Source organism: Gossypium arboreum, chromosome 6 (genome assembly GCF_025698485.1).
Source record: "Gossypium arboreum isolate Shixiya-1 chromosome 6, ASM2569848v2, whole genome shotgun sequence".
NCBI lineage: Eukaryota > Viridiplantae > Streptophyta > Magnoliopsida > Malvales > Malvaceae > Gossypium > Gossypium arboreum.
The window spans coordinates 108912784-108937545 of NC_069075.1; the positions used below are offsets into that span (position 1 = coordinate 108912784).

General features: G+C 35.4%; 1 protein-coding gene across 1 annotated transcript; it reads left to right on the plus strand.

Annotated features, from left to right (window-relative positions):
• The first annotated feature begins 1205 nt into the window (after window positions 1–1205).
• Window positions 1206–4516, plus strand: LOC108484337 (uncharacterized). The gene is made up of 9 exons (XM_017788087.2): window positions 1206–1479; window positions 1670–1750; window positions 1943–1992; window positions 2950–3027; window positions 3295–3352; window positions 3433–3482; window positions 3666–3774; window positions 3863–3924; window positions 4153–4516. The coding sequence occupies exons 1-9, from the start codon at window positions 1396–1398 to the stop codon at window positions 4193–4195; spliced, it is 615 nt and encodes a 204-aa protein (XP_017643576.1). The 5' UTR covers window positions 1206–1395; the 3' UTR covers window positions 4196–4516.
• Window positions 4517–24762: the final 20246 nt, after the last annotated feature.

The following is a 24762-nucleotide window of genomic DNA, read 5'->3' on the forward strand; positions in this document are numbered from 1 at the left end:
CGTAATTCTTTCACCTCACGAGTCAAAATCTCGACCGGTTCTTCTTTATAAAACAAGTCACGGGTGGAAGTCTAGGTGGAGGTCTCAACTGATGGTCATTATGCGGTCATGGATTGAGGTATAACGGGGGAGCCAGTTGATGGTCGTTACACGGTCATGAGCATAAACTTTTCGAATACCCGAAAATGTTGCATTATAAACACCATACAAAATTTTGAGGGCATAATCATAGGGAAAAACTATGGAGCTTCCAACTATAATCAGCGTAATTTTTTACTACATTTCTAAGTAACCGGTACCTTTAACCTTTCTTCATATTCGAAGGCTGGAACCGTTGTGAACGCAGAAGGACTCTTAGGCGGGGAGAAGTTGTTTCGGTGGAGTAAAGGTGATGCTCCTTTCGAGCGAACGACGGTTATTGTTATTAAAGAATTCATTAATAACTACAACGCTACAACACCAACTCGAGTATGACCTCTACTTCCACTGAAACATTCATTCTCCTTCTAAGAGTCCTCTTATGTCCACCTCTGTGTCATCCTTCGAATAAGAATGAATGGTTAAAGGTATTGGCTGCCTAGAAATAGAGAAAAAAATTACATTAATTACACCGAAAAGCACTTCGTTTTTCCTATGATTATGGCCTCAACCTTATATATGGTATATATAAAGCATCATTTGTGGGTATTGAAAAAGCTTGAACTCGTGTCCGTGTAACAACCGTTAACTGGCCCTCTATTACGACCGCCAACTGAGACCTCCACCTAGACTTCGACCCTTAATTGTATCAACCACTGTTACTCAAAAACCTTGATTTTCCCAAAATGGGTTTCTTAGGTAATAGTCTTATCCCGCCATGACATATGAAATATATGTGTTATAATGCGCATTGTCATATCCCGACTCCTCAAAACTACCTATGAAATTTCGCAATTCCAACTGAAAACCCAAAATTCCAAAAATCTTAAACCCTAAAAACACTAAATCTAAAAATATTAAAAACCCTAACCTTAAAAGAGAGAAACAAAAAACATATCCAACAGGGTGCTCTCTATTTTTCTCTCTAGAAACAACTTATTTCCTTAATCTTTGAAAAAAGCTATCTAAAACCCTAATTTAAAAATAAAAACGACATACATATAAATCAGTTGCTCATTTGAGATTAATTGGAAGTTAATTCATTTATGAAATTTCCTCCCTCTTATTACTTGAAAAAAATATCTAAAAAATAATATAAATAAGAAATCCTTGACCAAACCCAACTCAACCCATTGAGGTGGCAGGAAACGGTGCGTATTCGCCACGTTTTTTCAGCATCTCTTTCTCGATTGTTCTCTGTTTTTTGTGTTTTATTGCTTGTTTGGCTGCGAAGAAAGTGAGAGAGATCAGGCAAAAATGGCGTGTACCCACGACCACAGCTGCGAAGATCACGATTGTTCTTCTAATTGGTCTCTTTACAAGCACATCGACCTCGCCAAGGTTCTTTCTCTCTTTATTTTTATTTTAATTTTTGCTGGAATATTTTTGAATATTCTACTGATTCGTTACTGATTTTTATTGCCCTTGATTGATATTTGAATTATTAATTCGTTTTAAGTTCTCAATTTTCTCTTTTAATGAATTGACATATTTGCTTTTGTGTTTTCTTGGAAATTTTGGTTATTGTTAGGTTACCGCTTTAAATGAGGCTAATCCAGGAAGTGTTAAATCGGTGTTTAAGGCCTGGGAGGAGCGATTAAATTCTTCTGGGGTAAAATTTTTTTATTTTTTTAATTAAGTTTGCTTATATAAAAATAAATATATGAATTTATTTAAACAAATGATGAGTGTGTTCAGTTATTTCTGTAGTTTCATAATCCTTATTTAAAATCAATTTGTATTATGCATCTCAATGTCATTTCAATGGTATGGGTAGCTTGATAAGGGTTTTGAACCGTGGCAGGAACGCTTGGAAAGTAATGAGGGTGATCCTGAGTTACTTGTTTACATTCCGTAAGTGACTTTTTCTTTATTTGTTTTAGTGCCTTTTAGTATGACTTGACAGTTCACTTTGAAGGTCATGTATTACTTCTGTTAATGTAAAGTATGCGTCTAGAAGAGAAGTGAAGGTTCACATGATGGTGTTAAGGGCCTCGAGTAGTGGTTGGATAAATGTTTAGGTGGTTTGAGAATAATTTGGCAGAGTAAAAGTATCTTAGGTGTCTTAAGCATGAAGGTGGTAGAGATAGGTTATTATACCTATTGTGTTGGGATCCTCATCTCATAGGTGTTTTGTGTAGGAAAGCTGCTGCTGAGTCATGGAGGACCCTCAAAATGTCTCTGGGATGTGATTGGGAAGTGTCTTATCCTTTAAAGGGTCCTCACATGGGTCCTGATGTTGTTGACGAGGGTCCAGGTGCCTTTGCAAAGTTTGCATCCCATGCCTTGCTGTCTTCAAGAGGTTTAAACAGCACAACCTTATAGTTAAGCTTGTGGCTAATAGGACATTGGGCCTTCTCCATGCTTGTCAAGAGTCCTTCATCTGTTTGTCCATGGCGACCTGTCTTGGCATTCTTTGGGCAAGAGTCTTTGGCGGGGCTCTGGTGGTTTTAGCATTCCTTAGTTCTAGGCACAACTTCCATGGATTTACTAACTAGCATCTACATCTTCCATTTTAATGCTATAAGTGCCCATATTAAACCTTTGGTGTTTGAGGCTAAGTGAAGGAGGCATGCTGTTTGAACCTTAGAGATGAAAAATCTTTAATTTTCATTGCTAATTAGTATTTTGAGTTTTATCCTCATGTCTAACCTTTCCATCGTTCCTTACTTGCTAACTCAGTGCATATTTGAAATGTATATTGAGATTCAAGTAATAGTTACATTGATGCATCTCCAGAATTGTTGAATGAATTTTGTAATTGTTCTTTTACTCGTCTGATTTCTCATATAACTTGATTTCTTATGATAGGTTTACATCAGATGTTAAGATCAAGAGTATATCAGTTGTTGGTGGTGCCGATGGAACAAGTCCTTCCAAGCTGAGAGTGTAAGTTCATATGACTTATCAAGTGTTCTGGTTAACTTCTGCTAGCTCTTAGCAATGAATTTTGGTATTTCAAATTTGTTTGAATGCTTTTTTAACTGCTTTTCCATTGAAGATATCTCTAAGTTCAACACCTGATACTTCTAAACAACATAATCTTGTGGTGGTTTGAAAGGGATGTTGCTGCCCCATCTCCCTAATCTCTATGGATTTCTTCCAGTTGTATTTATGAAAGATTAATCTTTTCTTTTTTCAATTTGTCTTGATTAGATTTATAAATCGAGAAGGTATTGATTTCTCTGATGCTCAAAGCATGCAACCTGTTCAGGTACTGCTTATCTCCTCATGTCAAGGAATATACTGTTAAATTCAAGAAAGTTTACCTAAATCGTTACATTTTCCTTGAAGGAGTGGGAATTGGTTGAAAATCTGCAAGGAGTGTTAGAATACCAGACAAGGTAGGTAGTCCTACTTGTCCGCACCGAACAATTAGTTCATGCTTACTTGTACATGAGAGCTGGTTCTACTTGGCACTTGCAATGTTTAGTGAATGCTCATAAAAGACTTAATTGAAATAGCGGAGAGCTCTTTCATTCTCTCTGTTTTCTAGTTTCTGATGCCATATTAACCTGCTTATTTAGGTACTCAAAGTTTCAAAGTGTGGCAAATATTACATTGCATTTTCCCGAGAGTTTTGGTGGTGATACAACCCAAATTCACTACATTGGTTTTAAAGGCGAAGCCACACGGGTATTTCAATTCCTGCTCTGATTTACCAACGAAGATGATTCCTCCTGCCTTTCCCTGTAATGATATATTTCCCGAATTTGATTGACAGTTAAAAAGAGATGTTGTTGCAACGATTGTTTATGAAATTACGCCCAATCCTTCTGATCACAAGTAAGTTTTTTGCTCTTGCTAAATCGCTTCATGTATTAGGGTTGATGTCGACATAAGTATTTGAATTATTCTGCTAACTGGTAGATATGTTTGTCTAGATGTTATAAACCTAACTCCATCGATAGCTGACATAGGTTCATATATATATATATGTACACCTTTCCATGTCCGTGTAGTAAGAATTATTATTTTGAGTTTTATTAATGAAAAACAATTATATTCGTGCAGGACCCGGGCTGAAACTGGTGGAGGACTTTCTCATGTGGAATAAAGAATCTGTCGTGGCTCTGGTTGTTATTGTTAAGAATCTGACCACTCCTTTTGAACATGCTATGGCGAAAATTATACTAATGTTATGATAGTTAATTGAGAAACCCCCCCCCCCCCCCCCCATCCCCTTGCCTATTGGGTTATTATGCTATTTGGCTTCCATCATGTTCCAAAGATTGTGTGCTTTCATAGTTCATATAATGTGGGGAGGATGATTTCCATTTGTTTTTACATTATGCTTCAGCTTTGGGAGCCTTCTGATTAACTTCACCGTTTGGAAATTGTTTTATTTCAAACAAAATTTATGATTTCAAAAACCAAATTGTGGTCGAACCAATCAAATTATCTGTTTGTTTAATAAACTGAATGACTCATTAAATCATTAGAAAATTTATAAAAATTAAAAAATTCCGTTCTACCGGTTTTATAGTGAGTTCAACTTATTTTTAGATCAAATTGATTTGATGTCCATCTTTGATCAGTACTTTGGTCGGTTCTTGCTTCAAATGATCCACCCACCGGTTCAGTTGGATTCACGCAAAATAGGTCAAAATATAAAGATTATTTAATGTGAACAATTCGTAAAAATATAAAGAATACTTAATGTTAACAATTAATTAAGTCGATTAAGTTTAAAATTTTTATTTTAGTCACTAATGTTATTGAAATTTAATATTTGGGTCATTCATTTGTTAAATTACACTAAAATAAGTATTTTTATTGGTATAGTATTAAATTTAGCTATTAGTTTGGTCCTAATTCTAAAAATTCAATGAATTTAACCACCAATTTTATAAATTTTGTTAATTTATTCTTGAATTTTTAAATTTTAAAATTTAAGAAACTTTAAAATAAAAATATATATCATGAAATTTTCATTTTTCCAATAAAAATACATAAGATTTTATAAAACTACAAACAAAATTATAAAAAATGAATACCCAATTTTCTTTGTTTCTAACATGAAATTTATTTATTAAATATTATTTTATAAATAAAATATTAAAAATCATTAACAAGACTTAAACCAATTTAAACTTTTCCTTTTTAATTTTATTTTATAAATAGTAAATAATTTATTATACATTTGGCTTTGTTCTTTAGTCCTTACCAAATTTGTCGAGCGTTGGGCACCGCTTTCTCCCACAACCCTTGGCACCACCGTCATCATACCATCCGACTAGGAATTGATTGTGGATCTGTCGGCATGGCATTTCACCTACTAAATCTCTAAGACTTCATTCTAACCCGTATTATTCCCAATTGTGTCCACCCTTAGGCTATAGCTTTTGACCCAACTTGAACATAATTCTTAATATTGAAAAAATGGAAAAGTTAAATTTGCTTCTTGTAACAACTCGATTTCAACCGAGTTGGAAGATCCGATTCGAAATCGATTTTAATTAAAATGAATAAGCTGAAAATTAGAATCGAATGTTTACATATCGAATAAGGAAATATAGGGTCGAACTATTAAGTGGGATTAAATTAAATCGGATGTTAAACATAGTATAGGGGCAACCTGGCAAAGAGGTCACACAAATAATAATTAATTAAAGAAATACTTATGGCCTTATCTAGCAAATTAACCAAGGACTTATTTCAAATTTTCCCATAATCAAAAGTGGGTTAGTGGATAGGCATGATCGATGCCGTTAAATTCCACTCACACTTTCGTAATAAAATCTCAACCCTTGGATGAGATATTTTGTTTTAATTTAATAATACATATTAGATGTATATTAGAAAATGAGAATAGATAAAAAGATTTCTTCATTCTCTCTCTCTCCACCGAAACTTAGAAACAAAATAGGGAGAAGTTTGTTTTTAAGCTCTCCATTGCCGTGGCTTTTAACTAAAGAAATGCTAAAGACAAAGTAGGATGATTTCGGGATGAAGGAAGTCCAAAGCTGTACATTAATAGATATTGGTGTTTGTGCTTCTATAATTCACTTTTAATAATTTATTCATACATTAATTAATTGTTATAAATAAATACAAAACAATTAACAAGATATTTCAATTTTTATATCATGTACGAATGATGAAATTATTATTTATATATATATATATGCTTGATATAAATGTATATATAATATTGAGATATTGATACCATATTGAATTGTGCGATAACGGTGATAATAATGATTATGCCATGTTAAATGATGTAAGACATAGTCTAAATATATTTGGCATGCCATAGAGTTATTGATATCAGTGGTTTAGCTCAAATTTCCAGGAGGTCCTGAGTAACCTCCATTCTCATAGAGTTGTGGATTTATATTGACATTTAGATTGAATAATCCCAATATTCTGAAAGGGTCGTGGATTTACTTGGTATATAGATCCGAATATTTTAACTAATGTTTAGCGCCGATTAATAGAGGCCGAAATAAGTAAGTAAGAAAAATGATATTAAATGACATGTTGAATTATTGAGTTCATGATATGAAATTATAAGATATTGAAATAAGTATTGAATAAGAAGTTTTTGAGAATTATGTGGTTATTGATCTTGTGATAAATTAAAGTAATGTAGCTGAAGTCATATTCGTATAGTTGTCTTAATTTAATCTTAATATATTGAATTTAATTTATATTAGTACCATCGAGTATTCAATACTCAGCGGACGAGAGTTGACGTAGCTTTGAAGTGGTCAAGCATCCAACTCAACAACTCAACTCAAGATATATCTTGTTGCCTATTTAGTATTTTGTATGTATTTATATGTGTTTTGGTTATATGACATGTAATTAAGTTGATAGTTAACCTAGTTTATATGAGTTTGATTATGCAAGTTAGTTGGTTGGGCATTGATGCATTGATAGTGTTAGGGATCGACCCGATTAAGCAACAAACAAGTAAATATAGTGGAAGGAATTGAGAAATTGACACACAAATTTAACGTGAAAAACCCTTCCAAAAAGGATAAAAAACCACAAGCAAAGATAATTTTACTATAATGGCAAAAGAACGAAAAGTATAAAGATGGAGATAAAAACTAAACCCCGAAACCCAAAAAACAAAGAACCCTCAAAACGTAAACACAAAATTCTCTAAAAGTGTTATGAGCTCTTGTAATGACCTGAATTTTACCGTTACCGAAAAAGTGTATTTTCGGGTCTCCGTTTCTGAAAAATGGATTCGTAAATATTTATTAAAAATATTTACGAAGTAAAATAAGTGGTTAATTAGAGTTTAATTAAGTGAATTTAAATTTAATTAAGAGTAATTAAGTAAAATGACCAAATTGAATAAAGTGTGAAAGTTGAATTATAGATTAAAAGAAAATAAAAGGACTATAAGGGCAATTATACAAAAAGTATAAATTGAGGCGGTTTATCGTGAAGAAAATCTAAGATTTTTTTTATGTTTAGTATATTATTATATTATTATATAATAAAGATACTTTATGTTTTAATTATATTATATTATATTATATTATATTATATTATATTATATTATATTATATTATATATATAAACTAAAGAAGCAAATGAAAGGAAATAGAAACAGAATGAAACGAAACAGAGAGCAGGGGAGAAAAACAAAGAAAGAAGGGGAGAAAAGGGAAAATTAAGGTTTGAAGCTTTAAGCTTTGATAGGTAAGTCAATCAAGCCCTTTTTACTTAATTTTGATGTTTTAGAAGTTTTAGAACAAAGTTTTGATGAAATTAAGTTGATATTTTGATAGTTATTAGATTTCTAGATATTGTCCATGTTAAATAAAATGATGAATTAAGGGCTAAATTGATAGAAATTCAAGTTAAAAATGATACAAGGATTGAGTTGTAAAGTGATTCATAAGTTTTATGCTTTAAGGACTAAATTGAAAGAATTTTGAAATTATCGTTTTATGATAAAAATAGATAATTATGTCTAAGTTTGGTTAAAAATTGAGTAGAAATAAAGTATGAATTAAGATAGAAAAGTAAGTGAATTTAGTTAGAATTAAATTGAAATTAAAGTAAATCAACATTTTGTACTAAGACTATTTTGGACAGCAGCAGTAGTCTAAATTTGAAAAATCACCAAAAATTTTATAAATTGAATTAGAGGATGAATAAAATATGAAATTAAATATTATTAAGTCTAGTTTCTTATAGAAGAAACGATATAAGCAATTGAATTGTAAATTATGAGATATAATGAATTTTGTGAGACAAGGTCAGAATGAATTCGGGTTTCCCTGTTCTGACTTTGGAAAATCACCAAAAATTTAAGAAATATAATTAGAGGCTTAAAGTTATATGTTTAGAATCCCTAATGAGCCTATTTTCAGGATAAATCAATGGGAATATTATCCAAGTTATGTACTGTGATATAATTAATTTTTAGTGAAGAAGGGACGAAACTGTCAGACAGCAGAATAGGGGTGAATTTAAAGAATAAACTGTACTTAATGGCTAAACCAAAAATTCTGAAAATTTTATTGTAAGAATATTTGTGAGTCTAGTTTCAGGAAAAATTAGCGGATCTTAATTTATAATTTTGTAACTCAAGATATGAATTAGTAATGTATTAATGATTATGAATTGTATTAATTTCGTAGTCAATATGGTACCGGAATGCTTGTTTTGGTATTGGCTGGTATTTGCGTGAAAATAGGTATGCAAGGGTGGAAATGAGGTTTAGTAAATAGCCTTATATTTCCCACAAGGGTAGATGTAATGCCCCCACGCCCGAGACCATCGCCGGAGTCGAGTATGAGGTGTTACTAAGCTTAGTTTAACATTTTTAGAACTTTGGATTATTTGTTTCTACATTCACAGCTTTTAAGCTACTTGCGTCACAGTCACAAGAAAAATCATATCTCGAGTTACGAAACTCGAAATCAAGATCCGTAAATTTTCCCTGAATCTAGACTCATATACCTATCTACTAAATTTTTTATAGAATTTTTGGTTGGCCAGTTAGTACAGTTTATTAGTTAAAGTTACCCCTATTTCAGGACTCAACTGGTCTGACCTCTGTTTACTACGAACCACATTTCTCTCTGTAAAAAATTCATATGACTATGAGATTTGTTTCTACTAAAACTATACTCAATAAGGATTCTTAGGATATAAAATACACCACCTAATTATATCTTTACAATTTATGGTGAATTTCTAAAATACGAACAGGGGATTCAAAAACTGCTATGACCCTGTTTCACTAAAATTCAAATATCTTCTAACATATAATTCCTTTACCTATTTCATTTGTTTCATGTGAAACTAGACATAATAAGCTTCAATTTTATATGTAGTCCATCACCAAATTCAATTGCTATGATTTTTAGTAAATTTTCAAACTCGTGTCGTTGTTGCTGCAGATTCATTTATGGCAAATTTCATCCTTTTATGAGTTTTTATGCACTAAGTATCTTAATAGTTTTCCTTAACATCAAACATAATCTACACTAACCATTTTCATAATTTATCATTATCAAGCATTTCCTCAACCATTCCACAACCATACCATAAGATCATTTACACAAAATGGGTATATTGCTATACATGCCATACTTAAATTTACAAGCCATTTACCAAAAGTCTTCTGGATAGTGTGACTGAGCCTTCGACCTATCCCGACTCCTGAGCTGGCTTGTCCAAAACTAAAATGAGTAAGAAGGAGGGAGTAATCATAAATGCTTAGTAAGTTTATATGCAAATAATAAGTAACATAACAAACAGTTATACCAGTCAACATTAGCATACATCACTAAAACACATATCACATTTTTAATCATTCTTCATCATCTTATTACCTTATCGTGGTTGTATCAATACTCAACCCGAGGGTTAAATACATACCTGTCCAAAATATCCATTTCATATCACTTACCAATACGTCTCTTTACATCTCGAAATTTTCCTCCATTTGAGTAGAACTTTACCCGTTGAACACATCGGAATATAATTCGGATACATAGATAACTTGCACATAAGTGCCATAGATGAAATCAAGCAATCATGTAACCCGCCCATAAGTGAACTCGGACTCAACTCAATGAGCTCGGGCGTTCGCATCCATAAGTGAACTCGGACTCAACTCAACGAGTTCGGATGCCTAGTTACATCTCACGAACTCGGACTCAACTCAACGAGTTCGGATGCTCAACCATCCTAGTGACATGTCACTTGTACCCTAATCTATTCCTAAGGTTCAAACGGGATTTTTCTCGAACACTTATCCTTTCCGTCTTCCGTAGAATGCCGAAATCAATACTCGGTAACAATTATATTTAACAAGTAGCTCACATAATTTACATATTATTTGAAATTAACCACAAAGCATACATTTCATAATGAAATTCAGCATAACACATAATTAATATCAATAACTTAAAATAACAATTATGCTACATTATTTACACATGAACTTACCTTGGTACCAAAATACAAAGATTTTGCAATTTAGTCCACAATCTTTTCTTTTCCTCGATTGAGGTCGATTCCACGTCTTTCTTGATCTAAAATAACACATTTAGCTTATTTAATACTCACATTATCAAATTAATCCTTAACTCAAATTTTGGCAAAATTACAATTTTGCCCCTAAACTTTTGCATATTTACATTTTTGCCCCTAAGCTCGGGATTAAACTTTATTCCTTATTCTTATGTTTTACAACATGCTGATCACTTTTCTCTTCTATGGCAACATCAAATTCTCACTCTAACATGTACTTGTGACTATTAGGTATTTTTACCGATTAAGCCCTTTTACTCGCTTTTTGCTTAAAATCGAGTAGTACAAGTTGTCTAACATAATTTAAAACTTCATATTCTATCATAAAACATCAAAATACACAAATTTCACCTATGGGTATTTTTCCAAATATAAACCCTAGGTTAAATTATTGCTAACATAAGCTTTATCGAGTTAAGGGATCTCAAAACGTAAAAATCATTAAAAACGGGCTTGGAATCACTTACTATGGAGCTTGGAAGCTTGAAGAAAACCCTAGCTATGGAGAACCCTTGAAATTTCGGCCTAATGAAGAAGATGGACAAAAATTGGCTTTTAATTTTGTTTTTAATTCATTTTAATAACTAAATGACCAAAATACCCTTACTACTAAACTTTCCAAAAATTCCTTCCATGTCCTAATTTTGTCCATGAACTTAAAATTGGTAAAATTTCTATTTAAGACCTCCTAATAAATATTTCAAAGCAATTTCATACTAAAAATTTCTAGAATGCAAATTTTGCAACTTATTCGATTTAGTCCCTACTTTCAATTTAAGCACTTTAGGCATAGAATTTCATCACGAAATTTTCACACAATCATGCAATCATATCATAATCATCAAAATAATTATAAAATAATTATTTCTATCTCGGATTTGTGGTTACGAAACCACTATTCCGATTAGGCCCTAATTCGGGATATTACAACTCTCTCCCCCTTTAAGGATTTTCATCCTCGAAAATCTTACCTGTAAATAGATGTGGGTATTGATTTCTCATAGTTTCTTCGGATTCCCATGTAGCTTCTTCTACTTCATGCCTTTGCCACAACACCTTCACAAGTGCAACATTTTTATTTCTTAGTTGTTTGACTTCTCGAGCTAAAATCTTAATCGGTTCTTCTTCATAAGTCATATCCGGTCGCAGTTCAATTTCTGTCGGTGAAATTATATGTGAAGGATCCGAACGATACCGACGTAACATAGATACGTGAAACACATCATGAATCTTTTCTAATTCAGGTGGTAATGCTAACCGATATGCTACCGGTCTAACTTTTTCAATTATTTCATACGGTCCAATAAAACGCGGACTTAACTTGCCCTTTCGTCCAAATCTAAGGACTTTCTTCCATGGAGACACTTTCAAAATACCTTATCACCAACTTGAAACTCAATGTCCTTTCGCTTTAGGTCCGCATATGATTTCGTCTATCTCAAGCGACTTTCAAAAATCTCGAATTATCTTCACTTTTTTTCTTTTCTTTTATTAGATCAACTCCATAAATCGATTTTCCTTGAGTTCATCCAAGACAAAGGCGTTCGACACTTACGACCATACAATGCTTCATAAGGTGCCATTTTCAAGCTCGTCGATAGCTATTGTTGTAAGCAAATTCTACCAACGGCAAATATCTTTCCCAACTTCCTTGAAATTCCAATACACAACATCCGAGCATGTCTTCAAGAATCAATTATTCTTTCCGATTGTCCATCGGTTTGTGGATGAAAAGCGATCGAAATTTAACTCATTACCTAACGCGTCTTGCAACTTTTGCCAAAACCGCGAGGTAAACCTTGGATCTCTATCTGAAATAATCGACAATAGTATTCCGTGTAATCTAACAATTTCTCTAATATACAATTCAGCCAACTTGTTAAGAGAATAATCCGTACGTACCGGGATAAAATGAGCCGACTTAGTTAATCTGTCAACTATTGCCCAGATGGCATCTTTCTTTCCTGGAGTCAATGGTAATCCTGAAACAAAATCCATAGTAATCCGATCCCATTTCCATTCAGGAACCATAATAGGCTGAAGTAATCCCGAAGGCACTTGGTGTTCAGCTTTCACCTGTTGACAGATTAAGCATTTAGACACAAACTCTAATATATCTCTTTTCATTCCACCAATACATTTTCTTCAAGTCATTATACATTTTCGTACTACCCGGATGAATCGAGAAATAACCACTATGTGCTTCTTGTAGGATCTTTTGAATCAATTCCTCATTCTTGATACACAATCCGATCTTTAAACATTAAGCACCCATCGAACCAATTTTGAAATCTGACTCTGTATCAACTTCACACTATTTTCTCTTGGCTTGCAAATCTTGATCATCTTTCTAAGCTTCAGAAATCTCTTGTAAAAACATTGGTTTTGCTCTTAACTCTGCTAGAATCGAACCATCATCCGACACTTTCAACCGAGTGTTCATAACTCTCAAAGCAAACAACAACTTTCGCTCAAAGCATCAAGAACCACATTCGCTTTCCGGATGATAATCAATAACAAGCTCGTAATCTTTCAACAACTCCAACCATCTTCGTTGTCTCAAATTCAAGTCTTTTGTGACATCAAGTACTTAAGACTTTTGTGGTCGGATATACCCGACATTTTTCACCATACAAATAATGTCGCCAAATTTTCAAAGCAAACACCACCGCAGCCAATTCCAAATCGTGAGTAGGATAATTCCTCTCATGAGGTTTTAAGCGCCTCAAGCATATGCCACCACTTTTCCTTCTTGCATGAGCACACACCCCAAACCATTTAGAGAAGCATCACTATACACCACAAATTCTTTACCGATTCGGCTGTACTAACACTGGTGCCTCTGTTAATAACTTTTCAATTCTTCAAAACTCGTTGACATTCTTCCGTCCATTCAAATTTAACATCCTTTCGGAGTAATCTAGTTATAAGAGCAGCAATTATAGAAAATCCATTTACAAACCGCCGATAATACCCAGCTAGCCCCAAGAAACTTCTAACTTCAATTACATTTTTCGGTGGTTTCCAATCAACAATGGCTGAAATTTTACTAGGATCAACCCGTATACCATCACCTGAAACAATATGACCCAAAAATCCAACTTCTCGAAGCCAAAATTCACTTTTACTAAACTTAGCATACAGCTGCTTATTTCTCAAAGTTTGCAAAACTATCTTCAAATGCTCAGCATGCTCTGTATCATCTTTTGAATAAATTAAAATATCATATATAAACACCACAACAAATTTGTCCAAGTATGGTTGAAATATGCGATTCATTAAATCCATAAACACAGCAGGAGCATTTGTCAATCCGAATGGCATAACTAAAAATTCATAATGACCATACCTTGTTCTAAAAGTAGTTTTAGGCACATCCGACTCTTTTACCCGCAGTTGGTAATACCCAGATCTCAAGTCAATCTTTGAAAACCATGTCGCTCCTTTTAGCTGATCAAACAAATCATCAATTCTTGGCAACGGATACTTGTTTTTGATTGTCACCTTGTTTAACTGCCGATAATCAACACATAATCTCATAGAACCATCCTTCTTTTTCACAAATAACACGGGAGCACCCCAAGGTGAAAAACTCGGTCTCACAAAACCTTTATCAGTCAACTCTTGCAACTGCGACTTTAATTCCTTCAACTCTGCTGGTGCCAATCTATACGGAGCAATCGAAATCGGAGTCGTTCGGTATCAAATCAATACCAAATTCTACTTCCCGACCGAGGCAAACCCGACAATTCTTCCGAAATACGTCCGCAAATTCACACACAACCCTTCGATTCAACTTTCTTTTCAACTTCTTTTGTATTAATTACATACGCTAAATAAGCTTCATAACCCTTTCTCGAGATATCTTTGAGCCGACATTGAAGAAATCACACTAGGCAATGCCTCTGATTTATCTGATTCAACTCGCAGAGTTTCACCATTTTCACACTTTAATTCTATAACCTTTTCTTTGCAATTTATTTTAGCATCATGCAATGTCAACCAATCCATACCCAAAATAACATCAAACTCATCAAACGGCAACAACATCAAGTCAGCCAGAAAGTAATGATCCCGAATCATTAAAGGACATTTCTTACATACTTTATCAACAATACACATTTGCCTAACGGATTCGACACTCTAATCATAAATTTCGTGTTCTCAACAGTATATTCATACTAGACACCAATTTCATGCACACATATGAATGAGTAGAACCGGATCAATCAAAGCAATAACATTAACATTATAGAGAAAATGTACCAGTAATCACATCGGTGAGGAAGCATCTTCACGCGCTTTAATAGCATAAGTTCTAGCGGAGTTCTTCCTTCAGTCTAACCGAGCCCTTCCTTCAGTCTAACCTGCATCCTCGGCTACATTCTTACCGCTTGTTTCACTTCCACTTTTCTCAGATACCTTCCCCTCGAGTCTGCACCACTAGCTTTTACATTCTAAAATTTTTCTTTCTCAGCTCTCTTTGGGCAGTCTCTAATAAAATGATCCGGAGAACCACATCGAAAACATTCATTTGCTCTACACGGACCAAAATGATTTCTACCACACACGGCACTCGTGTTTAACAAATCTCGAGTTCCCTACACTGGGGCCAAGTAGTCTAGGATTTAGGACCCACATTTTGCTTCCTATAATTCCTATATGATTGCCCAATGAAGCTTGGGAACGAGGATTCATATTCCTTGACTTTCCAGTTGTTGTGAAAATGAACCGCTCATCGGTCTTTTCTTCCAATTTCTAGTCTCACCTCTACCTTTTCTTTTCTTTAAGTAATTCTTGACCTTACAAGCTCGATCAACCAATACTACCATTTCTTTTAATTCAAGAATTCCAACAAATACCTTGATGTCTTCGTTGAGCCCGTCTTCAAATCGTCGGCACATCTTGGCTTCTGTAGGAACATGTTCCTGGCATACTTACTTAATCGAACAAACTCTCTTTCATATTCGAGATCATCATATTACCTTGCTTCACTCAAGAAACTCTTTACATTTCGATCAATAAATCTTTCACTAATATATTTCTTCCAAACTCTTCTTGAAAAATTCCCAAGTTATTTTCTCTTTCGGTACCACCAAATCAAAGTCTTCCACCAATTATAAGTGAATCCTCAACAAAGATATAGCGATTTTAAACATTCTTCGTGTACAAGATAATTCATCAAATACCGGATAGAATTCTCAAGCCGAACTCGCTTTCTCGGCGTCATCATCAATATTTGCTTTAAATTCTTGGCCCCTTGCTTGCGAATTCTATCAACGGGGGGTTCTGTGAAATTTTATCATATCCACTCCATGAGGCATTGGAGGCATAGGTTGAGGAATTGGGGAGGTGGGGAGGTCGTACATTTGGGTTCGTCGAACGAACTCAAGGTACCATGCACTCATCATTTGGAGAAAGGCTTCCGATCCCTTTCTCCTCCTCCCGACCAACAATGAGGGGTGGGTTTTCGATCGGCGCTGCTCCTTCAATGGAGTCATGGCATACTCTCTACTTCATCTCGCCACAACTGGATCGGGATCCATTTACTATATAAAAAATTCATTTAAAAGGTCAGAAGTCGTCACACTATCACAATTCATACATATGACATGTATAGCAAAATCCGTACATACAACACGTAGTCCGAGAACCGACTAAACCTGCTCTGATACCACTAAATGTAAAGCCCCCACACCCGAGACCATCACCGGAGTCGAGTATGAGGTGTTACTAAGCTTAGTTTAACATTTTTAGAACTTTGGATTATTTGTTTCTACATTCACAGCTTTTAAGCTACTTGCATCACAGTCACAAGAAAAATAATATCTTGAGTTAAGAAACTCGAAATCAAGATCCGTAAATTTTCCCTGAATCTAGACTCATATAACTATCTAATAAATTTTTTATAGAATTTTTGGTTGGGCCAATTAGTACAGTTTATTAGTTAAAGTTACCCCTGTTTTAGGACTCGACTGGTCTGACCTCTGTTTACTACAAACCACATTTATCTCTGTAAAAAATTCATATGACTATGAGATTTGTTTCTACTAAAACTATACTCAATAAGGATTCTTAGGATATAAAATACACTACCTAATTATATCTTTACAATTTATGGTGAATTTCTAAAGTACGAACAGGGGATTCAAAAACTGCTATGACCCTGTTTCACTAAAATTCAAATATCTTCTAACATATAATTCCTTTACCTGTTTCATTTGTTTCATGTGAAACTAGACATAATAAGCTTCAATTTTATATGTAGTCCATCACCAAATTCAATTTCTATGATTTTAGTAAATTTTCAAACTCGCATCAGTGTTGCTGCAGATTCATTTATGGCAAATTTCATCCTTTTATGAGTTTTATGCACTAAGTATCTTAATAGTTTTCCTTAACATCAAACATAATCTACACTAACCATTTTCATAATTTATCATTATCAAGCATTTCCTCAACCATTCCACAACCATACCATAAGATCATTTACACAAAATGGGTATATTGCTATACATGCCATACTTAAATTTACAAGCCATTTACCAAAAGTCTTCGGATAGTGTGATGAGCCTTCGACCTATCCCGACTCACGAGCTGGCTTGTCCAAAACTAAAATGAGTAAGAAGGAGGAGTAAGCATAAATGCTTAGTAAGTTCATATGCAAATAATAAGTAACATAACAAGCAGTTATACCGGTCAACATTAGCATACATCACTAAAACACATATCACATTTTTAATCATTCTTCATCATCTTATTACCTTATCGTGGTTGTATCAATACTCAACCCGAGGGTTAAATACATACCTGTCCAAAATATCCATTTCATATCACTTACCAATACGTCTCTTTACATCTCGAAATTTTCCTCCATTTGAGTAGAACTTTACCCGTTGAACACATCGGAATATAATTCGGATACATGGATAACTTGCACATAAGTGCCATAGATGAAATCAAGCAATCATGTAACCCGCCCATAAGTGAACTCGGACTCAACTCAACGAGCTCGGGCGTTCGCATCCATAAGTGAACTCGGACTCAACTCAACGAGTTCGGATGCCTAGTTACATCTCACGAACTCGGACTCAACTCAACGAGTTCGGATGCTCAACCATCCTAGTGACATGTCACTTGTACCCTAATCTATTCCTAAGGTTCAAACGGGATTTTTCTCGAACACTTATCCTTTCCGTCTTCCGTAGAATGCCAAATCAATACTCAGTAACAATTATATTTAACAAGTAGCTCACATAATTTACATATTATTTGAAATTAACCACAAAGCATACATTTCATAATGAAATTCAGCATAACACATAATTAATATCAATAACTTAAAAATAACAATTATGCTACATTATTTACACATGAACTTACCTTGGTACCAAAATACAAAGATTTTGCAATTTAGTCCACAATCTTTTCTTTTCCTCGATTGAGGTCGATTCCACGTCTTTCTTGATCTAAAATAACACATTTAGCTTATTTAATACTCACATTATCAAATTAATCCTTAACTCAAATTTTGGCAAAATTACAATTTTGCCCCTAAACTTTTGCATATTTACATTTTTGCCCCTAAGCTCGGGATTAAACTTTATTCCTTATTCTTATGTTTTACAACATGCTGATCACTTTTCTCTTCTATGGCAACATCAAATTCTCACTCTAACATGTACTTGTGACTATTAGGTATTTTTACCGATTAAGCCCTTTTACTCGCTTTTTGCTTAAAATCGAGTAGTACAAGTTGTCTAACATAATTTAAAACTTCATATTCTATCATAAAACATCAAAATACACAAATTTCACCTATGGGTATTTTTCCAAATATAAACCCTAGGTTAAATTATTGCTAACATAAGCTTTATCGAGTTAAGGGATCTCAAAACGTAAAAATCATTAAAAGCGGGCTTGGAATCACTTACTATGGAGCTTGGAAGCTTGAAGAAAACCCTAGCTATGGAGAACCCTTGAAATTTCGGCCTAATGAAGAAGATGGACAAAAATTGGCTTTTAATTTTGTTTTTAATTCATTTTAATAACTAAATGACCAAAATACCCTTACTACTAAACTTTCCAAAAATTCCTTCCATGTCCTAATTTTGTCCATGAACTTAAAATTGGTAAAATTTCTATTTAAGACCTCCTAATAAATATTTCAAAGCAATTTCATACTAAAAATTTCTAGAATGCAAATTTTGCAACTTATTCGATTTAGTCCCTACTTTCAATTTAAGCACTTTAGGCATAGAATTTCATCACGAAATTTTCACACAATCATGCAATCATATCATAATCATCAAAATAATTATAAAATAATTATTTCTATCTCGGATTTGTGGTTACGAAACCACTATTCCGATTAGGCCCTAATTCGGGATATTACAGTAGACACACAGCCGTGTGTCTAGGCCATGTGTGACACACGGTCAGCCCTATGGGCGTATGGTCCGGCCGTGTAACCCCTGAACATAAAAATTTCAAGTCAGTATGCATGATAATGAACATACGAGCAGAGACACGACCATGTGTCTCAGCCGTATGGAGGACACGGCCTAGTACACGGGCGTGTGCCTTGACCGTGTGACAATTTAGGAATGCTGATGTCAGAAATAGAATACCTAAGTTTTTGCATACAGGTTAAGAGACGAGTGTGTCGTGGCCGTGTGAGGGACACGGGACATTGACACGGGCATGTGTCTTGCCTTGTGAAAACCCCTGTAGGTGTGAATTAGAATTTAATTCCACACAGGTGTGGGACACGGGCGTGTCCCAGGGTGCTTATGCCGTGTGAGCCACACGGACCACCAGCACGACCATGTCGAAATGGTCACACGAGTGTGTTACCTTCCACACGGGTGTGTGCCCTATTTTAAGGAAAATTTCTTAAGGTTGGTTTAAGGACCTAAAATGGTTCTAAATAGTTTTTAACAGTTGATTTGGGGCTCTTAGGCCCATAGTAAGAAGTTTAAATTGAAAAAGTTTTAATTTAGACCAAGTCTCGGTGACTTGAGACTATTTGTATGCATAAGATAAAGTTAGGTAATGTCTCGTACTCTGACCCAGCGTGGGTTACGGGTATAGGGTGTTACATTTAGTGGTATCAGAGCTATGGTTCAGTTGGTTTTAGGACTAACTTAGCGAGAGTACATGTCTAGCTATACATGCCATAATTGTACATTGATAGTGTGACGAATTCTGACTATTATAAATTATGTTTTTATATAGTAAATGGATCCTGATAGAGCCATGGCAGATGACATGGAAAGTAATGTGCCGGGTCTCACCGAAGGGACCGCGCCGGTTGAGAGTGAGCCCGTGACTATGGGCCAAGGCGGAGGGGCTAGAGAAGCCTACTTCCAGACAATGGATGCTTGGTACACGAAGTTCGTTTGTGCAAACCTGAACACTCCACCTCCCTCACCTTCCCCGATTCCTCAGCATGCCCCAGTAGCTCCGCAAGGCGCGGACATGTTTAGAAGAGAGAAGCCTCTGGTAGACAAGATTCGGAAACAAGAGGCCAAGGAATTTCGACCTAGCATAGATGATGATCCGGAGAGAGCAGAATTTTGGCGAGAAAATGCCATCAGGGTATTTGATGAATTATCATGCACACCTGAAGAATACATGAAGTATGCGGTGTTACTTTTACAGGATTCAGCATATCAGTGGTTGAATACTTTCGTGTCGGTGGTACCGAGAGAAAGAGTAATCTGGGAATTTTTCCAAGAAGAGTTTCGAAAAAAATATATTAGCCAGAGGTTCATGGATCAAAAAAGGAAGGAATTTTTAGAGTTGAAGCAAGGTAATAAGATTGTGATAGAGTGTGAACGCGAGTTCGTGAAACTCAGCAAATATGCACAGGAATGCGTATCCACTAAAGCTACCATGTGTAAGAGGTTTGAGTATGTACTTAATGAAGACATCAGAGTGTTTGTTGGCATCTTAGAGATAAGAGAATTTGTAGTACTCGTTGAGAGAGTGATAAACCATAATTTATACATATTTTACCCCATGTTTAACATATTTTATGGATGATTTTCCATTAGAATTGGTGAATTCGATGCTCCTAATGCTTTAATTTCATGTTTTACACTTAGGAGAGCATAAGAGAGCGAAAGGAATGAGAAACGGGCCAAAAAATGGATAAAATAGGCCAAACTACAAAATCAACACGGCCTGGACCCCCTCACACAGGCAGACCACAAGGCTGTGTCAATTTGGCAAGCTCGAGCATGGCCTGAAGTAATCACACACGAGCGTGTCACACAGGCATGTCCCTGCTAAGCCAAAGTTGAGTTCAATTTGGAAAAGGCTAATTTTGAGGGCTTTTAGGCATTCCAAAGCCTATAAATACACCCTAAAGAAGGAAGAAAAGGGAGGAGAGAGTAGGGGGTAAGGAATACTCCAAGAAAGCCGATTGATTCATCTCAGAAGCCGGATTCATCATCAAGACTGAAGATCTCTCCTCAATTCCCCTTTAAGATTTTTGAGTTTTCTTTATGTTTTGTATTCTTTATTATTCTGAAATGTTTTCTTATTTAGTTTTGAACTAAATCCTCTAAATACCTAAGGGGAATGAAACCTAAGACAAATCTTGTTATTATTTTCTGAATTGTATGATAAATATTTGACTTATTCTTAATTATGTGTTCTTAATTCTTGTTTTGATATCCCAGGATACCGATTCAAGATAAGCTCTTATTCAGAGGAGGAATAGACCCTATTTAAGAGTACATTTGTCATAATTAAGCAGAGTTGATTGCGTACCTAGACATAGGGTGACAAGATTTTGCCGGATTAGGGTGAAACCTAATTAGGGGATCCATAAATCGAGTTAATGCAACCCTAGAGTGTTAATTAGAGAAAAGTCTCGGTTATTTAATCTAGGGATTAGACATTATTAGTCTTGAATAGGGATAATAACATAACTTAGGGATCTCTACGGAACAAGTTAAATGAATAAATCGTCCGATTCGGAGCTAGAATAACAAGTACAGTCTAGGTGGATTTTTCCTTAGGTATTGTCTTCATTCAATCGATTTTTCCAAAAGCAATTCCCCAATTCCATTTTCTATGTGTTCTTAGTTTAGATAATTTGTTAGTTAAAATAAAAACCTCTTTATTCTTAGGCTAGATAATAAAAAGACAGTCATTACTAGTACTTTTAGTTCCTTTGGGTTCGACAATCCAGTCTTGCTAAAACTATATTACTGTTCGATAGGTACACTTGCCTACATCGCGATAATAGTTAGTTCAAGAACGAGTAATTATAAATATTTAAAACCTATCACGAAATCACTCGATCAAGTTTTTGGCGCCGTTGCCGAGGATCGAACCCGGGTCGCTCGTTTGACAGGCGGGAACACGAGCGTCTACTAAATGTCAGACGCACCCAAATTTGAAATTCATGAATCACGTGGGCTGAAATTGTGGAACACGGGCGTGTGCCCTGGCCGTATGGCCCAAAATCTATAAATACCCTGCACTATTCACTTGCTTCCCCATTCAAAAACCCTAACCCTAGCCGCTGCAACTCCACACAGCCTCCCTGCCACGCCCGTGTGCCGCTTCCCACTTCATTTTTTATGCTCAATCTCTTTCCCTTAGCATTTGTTTACTCCTTTCACTTCTATTTTACCTATTTCTAATGCTTATTATCATCATAATCTTCATATCTTTTGAACTGTTTTTCATTTTTTTATCATTTAATTTGCATTCTTAGGTTAGTTATCATACATTTCGTGTTAAATCAAGTTATTAGGAACACCTCATACCTATGACATTACTATGCATATTCTCATGCTATTACCATGCCAATGTCTGTCATTTAATTTTCATTCCTAGGTTAGTCATCATACATTCCGTGTTAAATTGAGATTAGGAAAACCTCATACCTATTACATTTCTATTCTCATTCTCATTGTTATTGTGGTTGAGTTTGCTTCATATTAGTAGTCTTAGCTGAAATAGTTAGTTCAAATTCATGCCTTTTACTTCTTCGAATTCGTTTACCTATTATTATTATTCTTTATATTACAGGCTTTTAATGTCGTCATCACGAGGAAAGAACACCATCGTACCTGCCTCGAAGAAGAGGAAGGGAGCGTCATCTTTCGTGGGTCCAACCACAGAAATTCGTCACCCTCTCCTGCAGTTCCTCCGAGGGCCTCAAGAAGAGCTTTTCCAAATACTTTGGGCCTGACCCTTAATTGCAGGCCACTGCATCGATTGGGCTGTCGTAGAACAAGTTTAGATGGCTGATGCGATTCGGGCTCTCCTAACCACCGACCCTTTGGAGCTGTTCTTTGGGATCATCAAACCAACATACCTCGAGTTCACGATGGAACTATGCTCAACGTTCCATCTTCAGACCGTAATGACAAATTACGATGATCCCGACACGGTCCAGTTTCGCCTAGGTGGGTTACTCCGCTAGATAAATGTCCCAGAGTTCGGTGTTGCACTAGGCTTATATACGGAGGAGTTCAAGGAGGAAAATGAACTACATGCTCTCACTCGCCACATACATTTTTCTCCCTCGAAGTACTGGCACACTTTGGCCCCTAGTGCAGCCTCCTACAATCCTAGCCACTCCAAGGCATCAGTTCTCCCACCATCCCTGAGGTACCTACACGCTATTTTAGCTCACACGATTACAGAGAGGCGAGAGAGCACTGGCGTCGACAACACCCACGACGCCTAATTCTTATAGTGTATGTCACACGGGCACGTCTCGACCTTGCCTATTTCATCACCCTCATGATTCAGCACCAGACGGAGCGGCATTGGAAGGGGGTCATCTCCATTGGCCTCTACGTAACTCAACTGGTGCGACACTTCGGGTTCCTGAACACAGCGGCCCAGGAATCATCCCTCACCCTCATCGGCCAGATGTATCCACAAGGCATCTCGAGCATGCTTAGCATGAGAATGATCGAGAGGTACCGAGGAACCTACCCTCCCCAGTATCGTCTCGCCTAATCTACCGAAGAGGAGGCCTACGAAGACATTCCTGATGATGTCCCTTCACAGCACGAGGACCCACCATTCCAGCCACTACCACCCTCTCGTCCAGTTCATGCGGCGGCTTCATATGCTGACATCTCTGAGCGCCTCACTCGATTTCTCAACACCTCCATATCTCATCGCCAGTCCCACCTCGCCAACCATCCAGCGATGAAGATGTTTAAAAACATTTATTTATTATTTTATGTTTTTTATTTTTATTAGATTTTAGAAATTTTATTTTTAATTAATAATTTTGGTTATATCTTTTTGAGTAATTATTCTTCCTAATATCCCCTAAAAAGTTCTTGATTTTATCACAGTTATATAGAGCTCTTAAGCTCATCATCACATAGGAACTAAAACTCCACAGGAAAAGGTTCTTCACTACTACCATGTCCTGCTCGCCCACGACTATAGCTACTATAGATAATATCCTTTTGACGCAGGACTTATGGCCTAATGAACCTCTACGACCGCTAGAGTATCCTCCTCCACTCTCGAACCGATTACTCTCCAGAACTCTAGTTCGAGGAATTCACCATACAGCAAGTTTCACTTCTCCCCCTATCTTATTTTTATATTATAATATCTATCTTTGTACATTAAGGGCAATGTACATCTTAAGTGTGGGGGGTATTTATTTATTATCATAAAAATCCCTGAATGACTGCCTTGTTCTCTTAAAAAGCTCTCATATCATATTTAGGATAAATTTTGACCGATTTATGATTTTGATTGATATATCTTGAATTAAAACATAGCCATTTATGCATTGACTGTTTAAACTGTAAAACATTAGAGAATCAAACATGATAAGTTGATTTTTAAGAATTTAAATCTTAGGTTGTTTCCCCAAAATTTAGGTATTACTTTGAGTTGGGATTCACAAGTTTTAAACATCAAAAAGCCATAATTTTTGTGAGATTTTTTGAGCCTTTTGAGCATCTATTAATTCTTTCATGCTGACTTTTATTATTGCTTTGAGTGCGTCAGTAGTGAACTGTTATTCTAGAACTTGCTTGATTATTCATGTTGAGACCAAACTTTTTGATTTGATATGTCAAAATGATTAAGGCACTTAGGATTAACCCA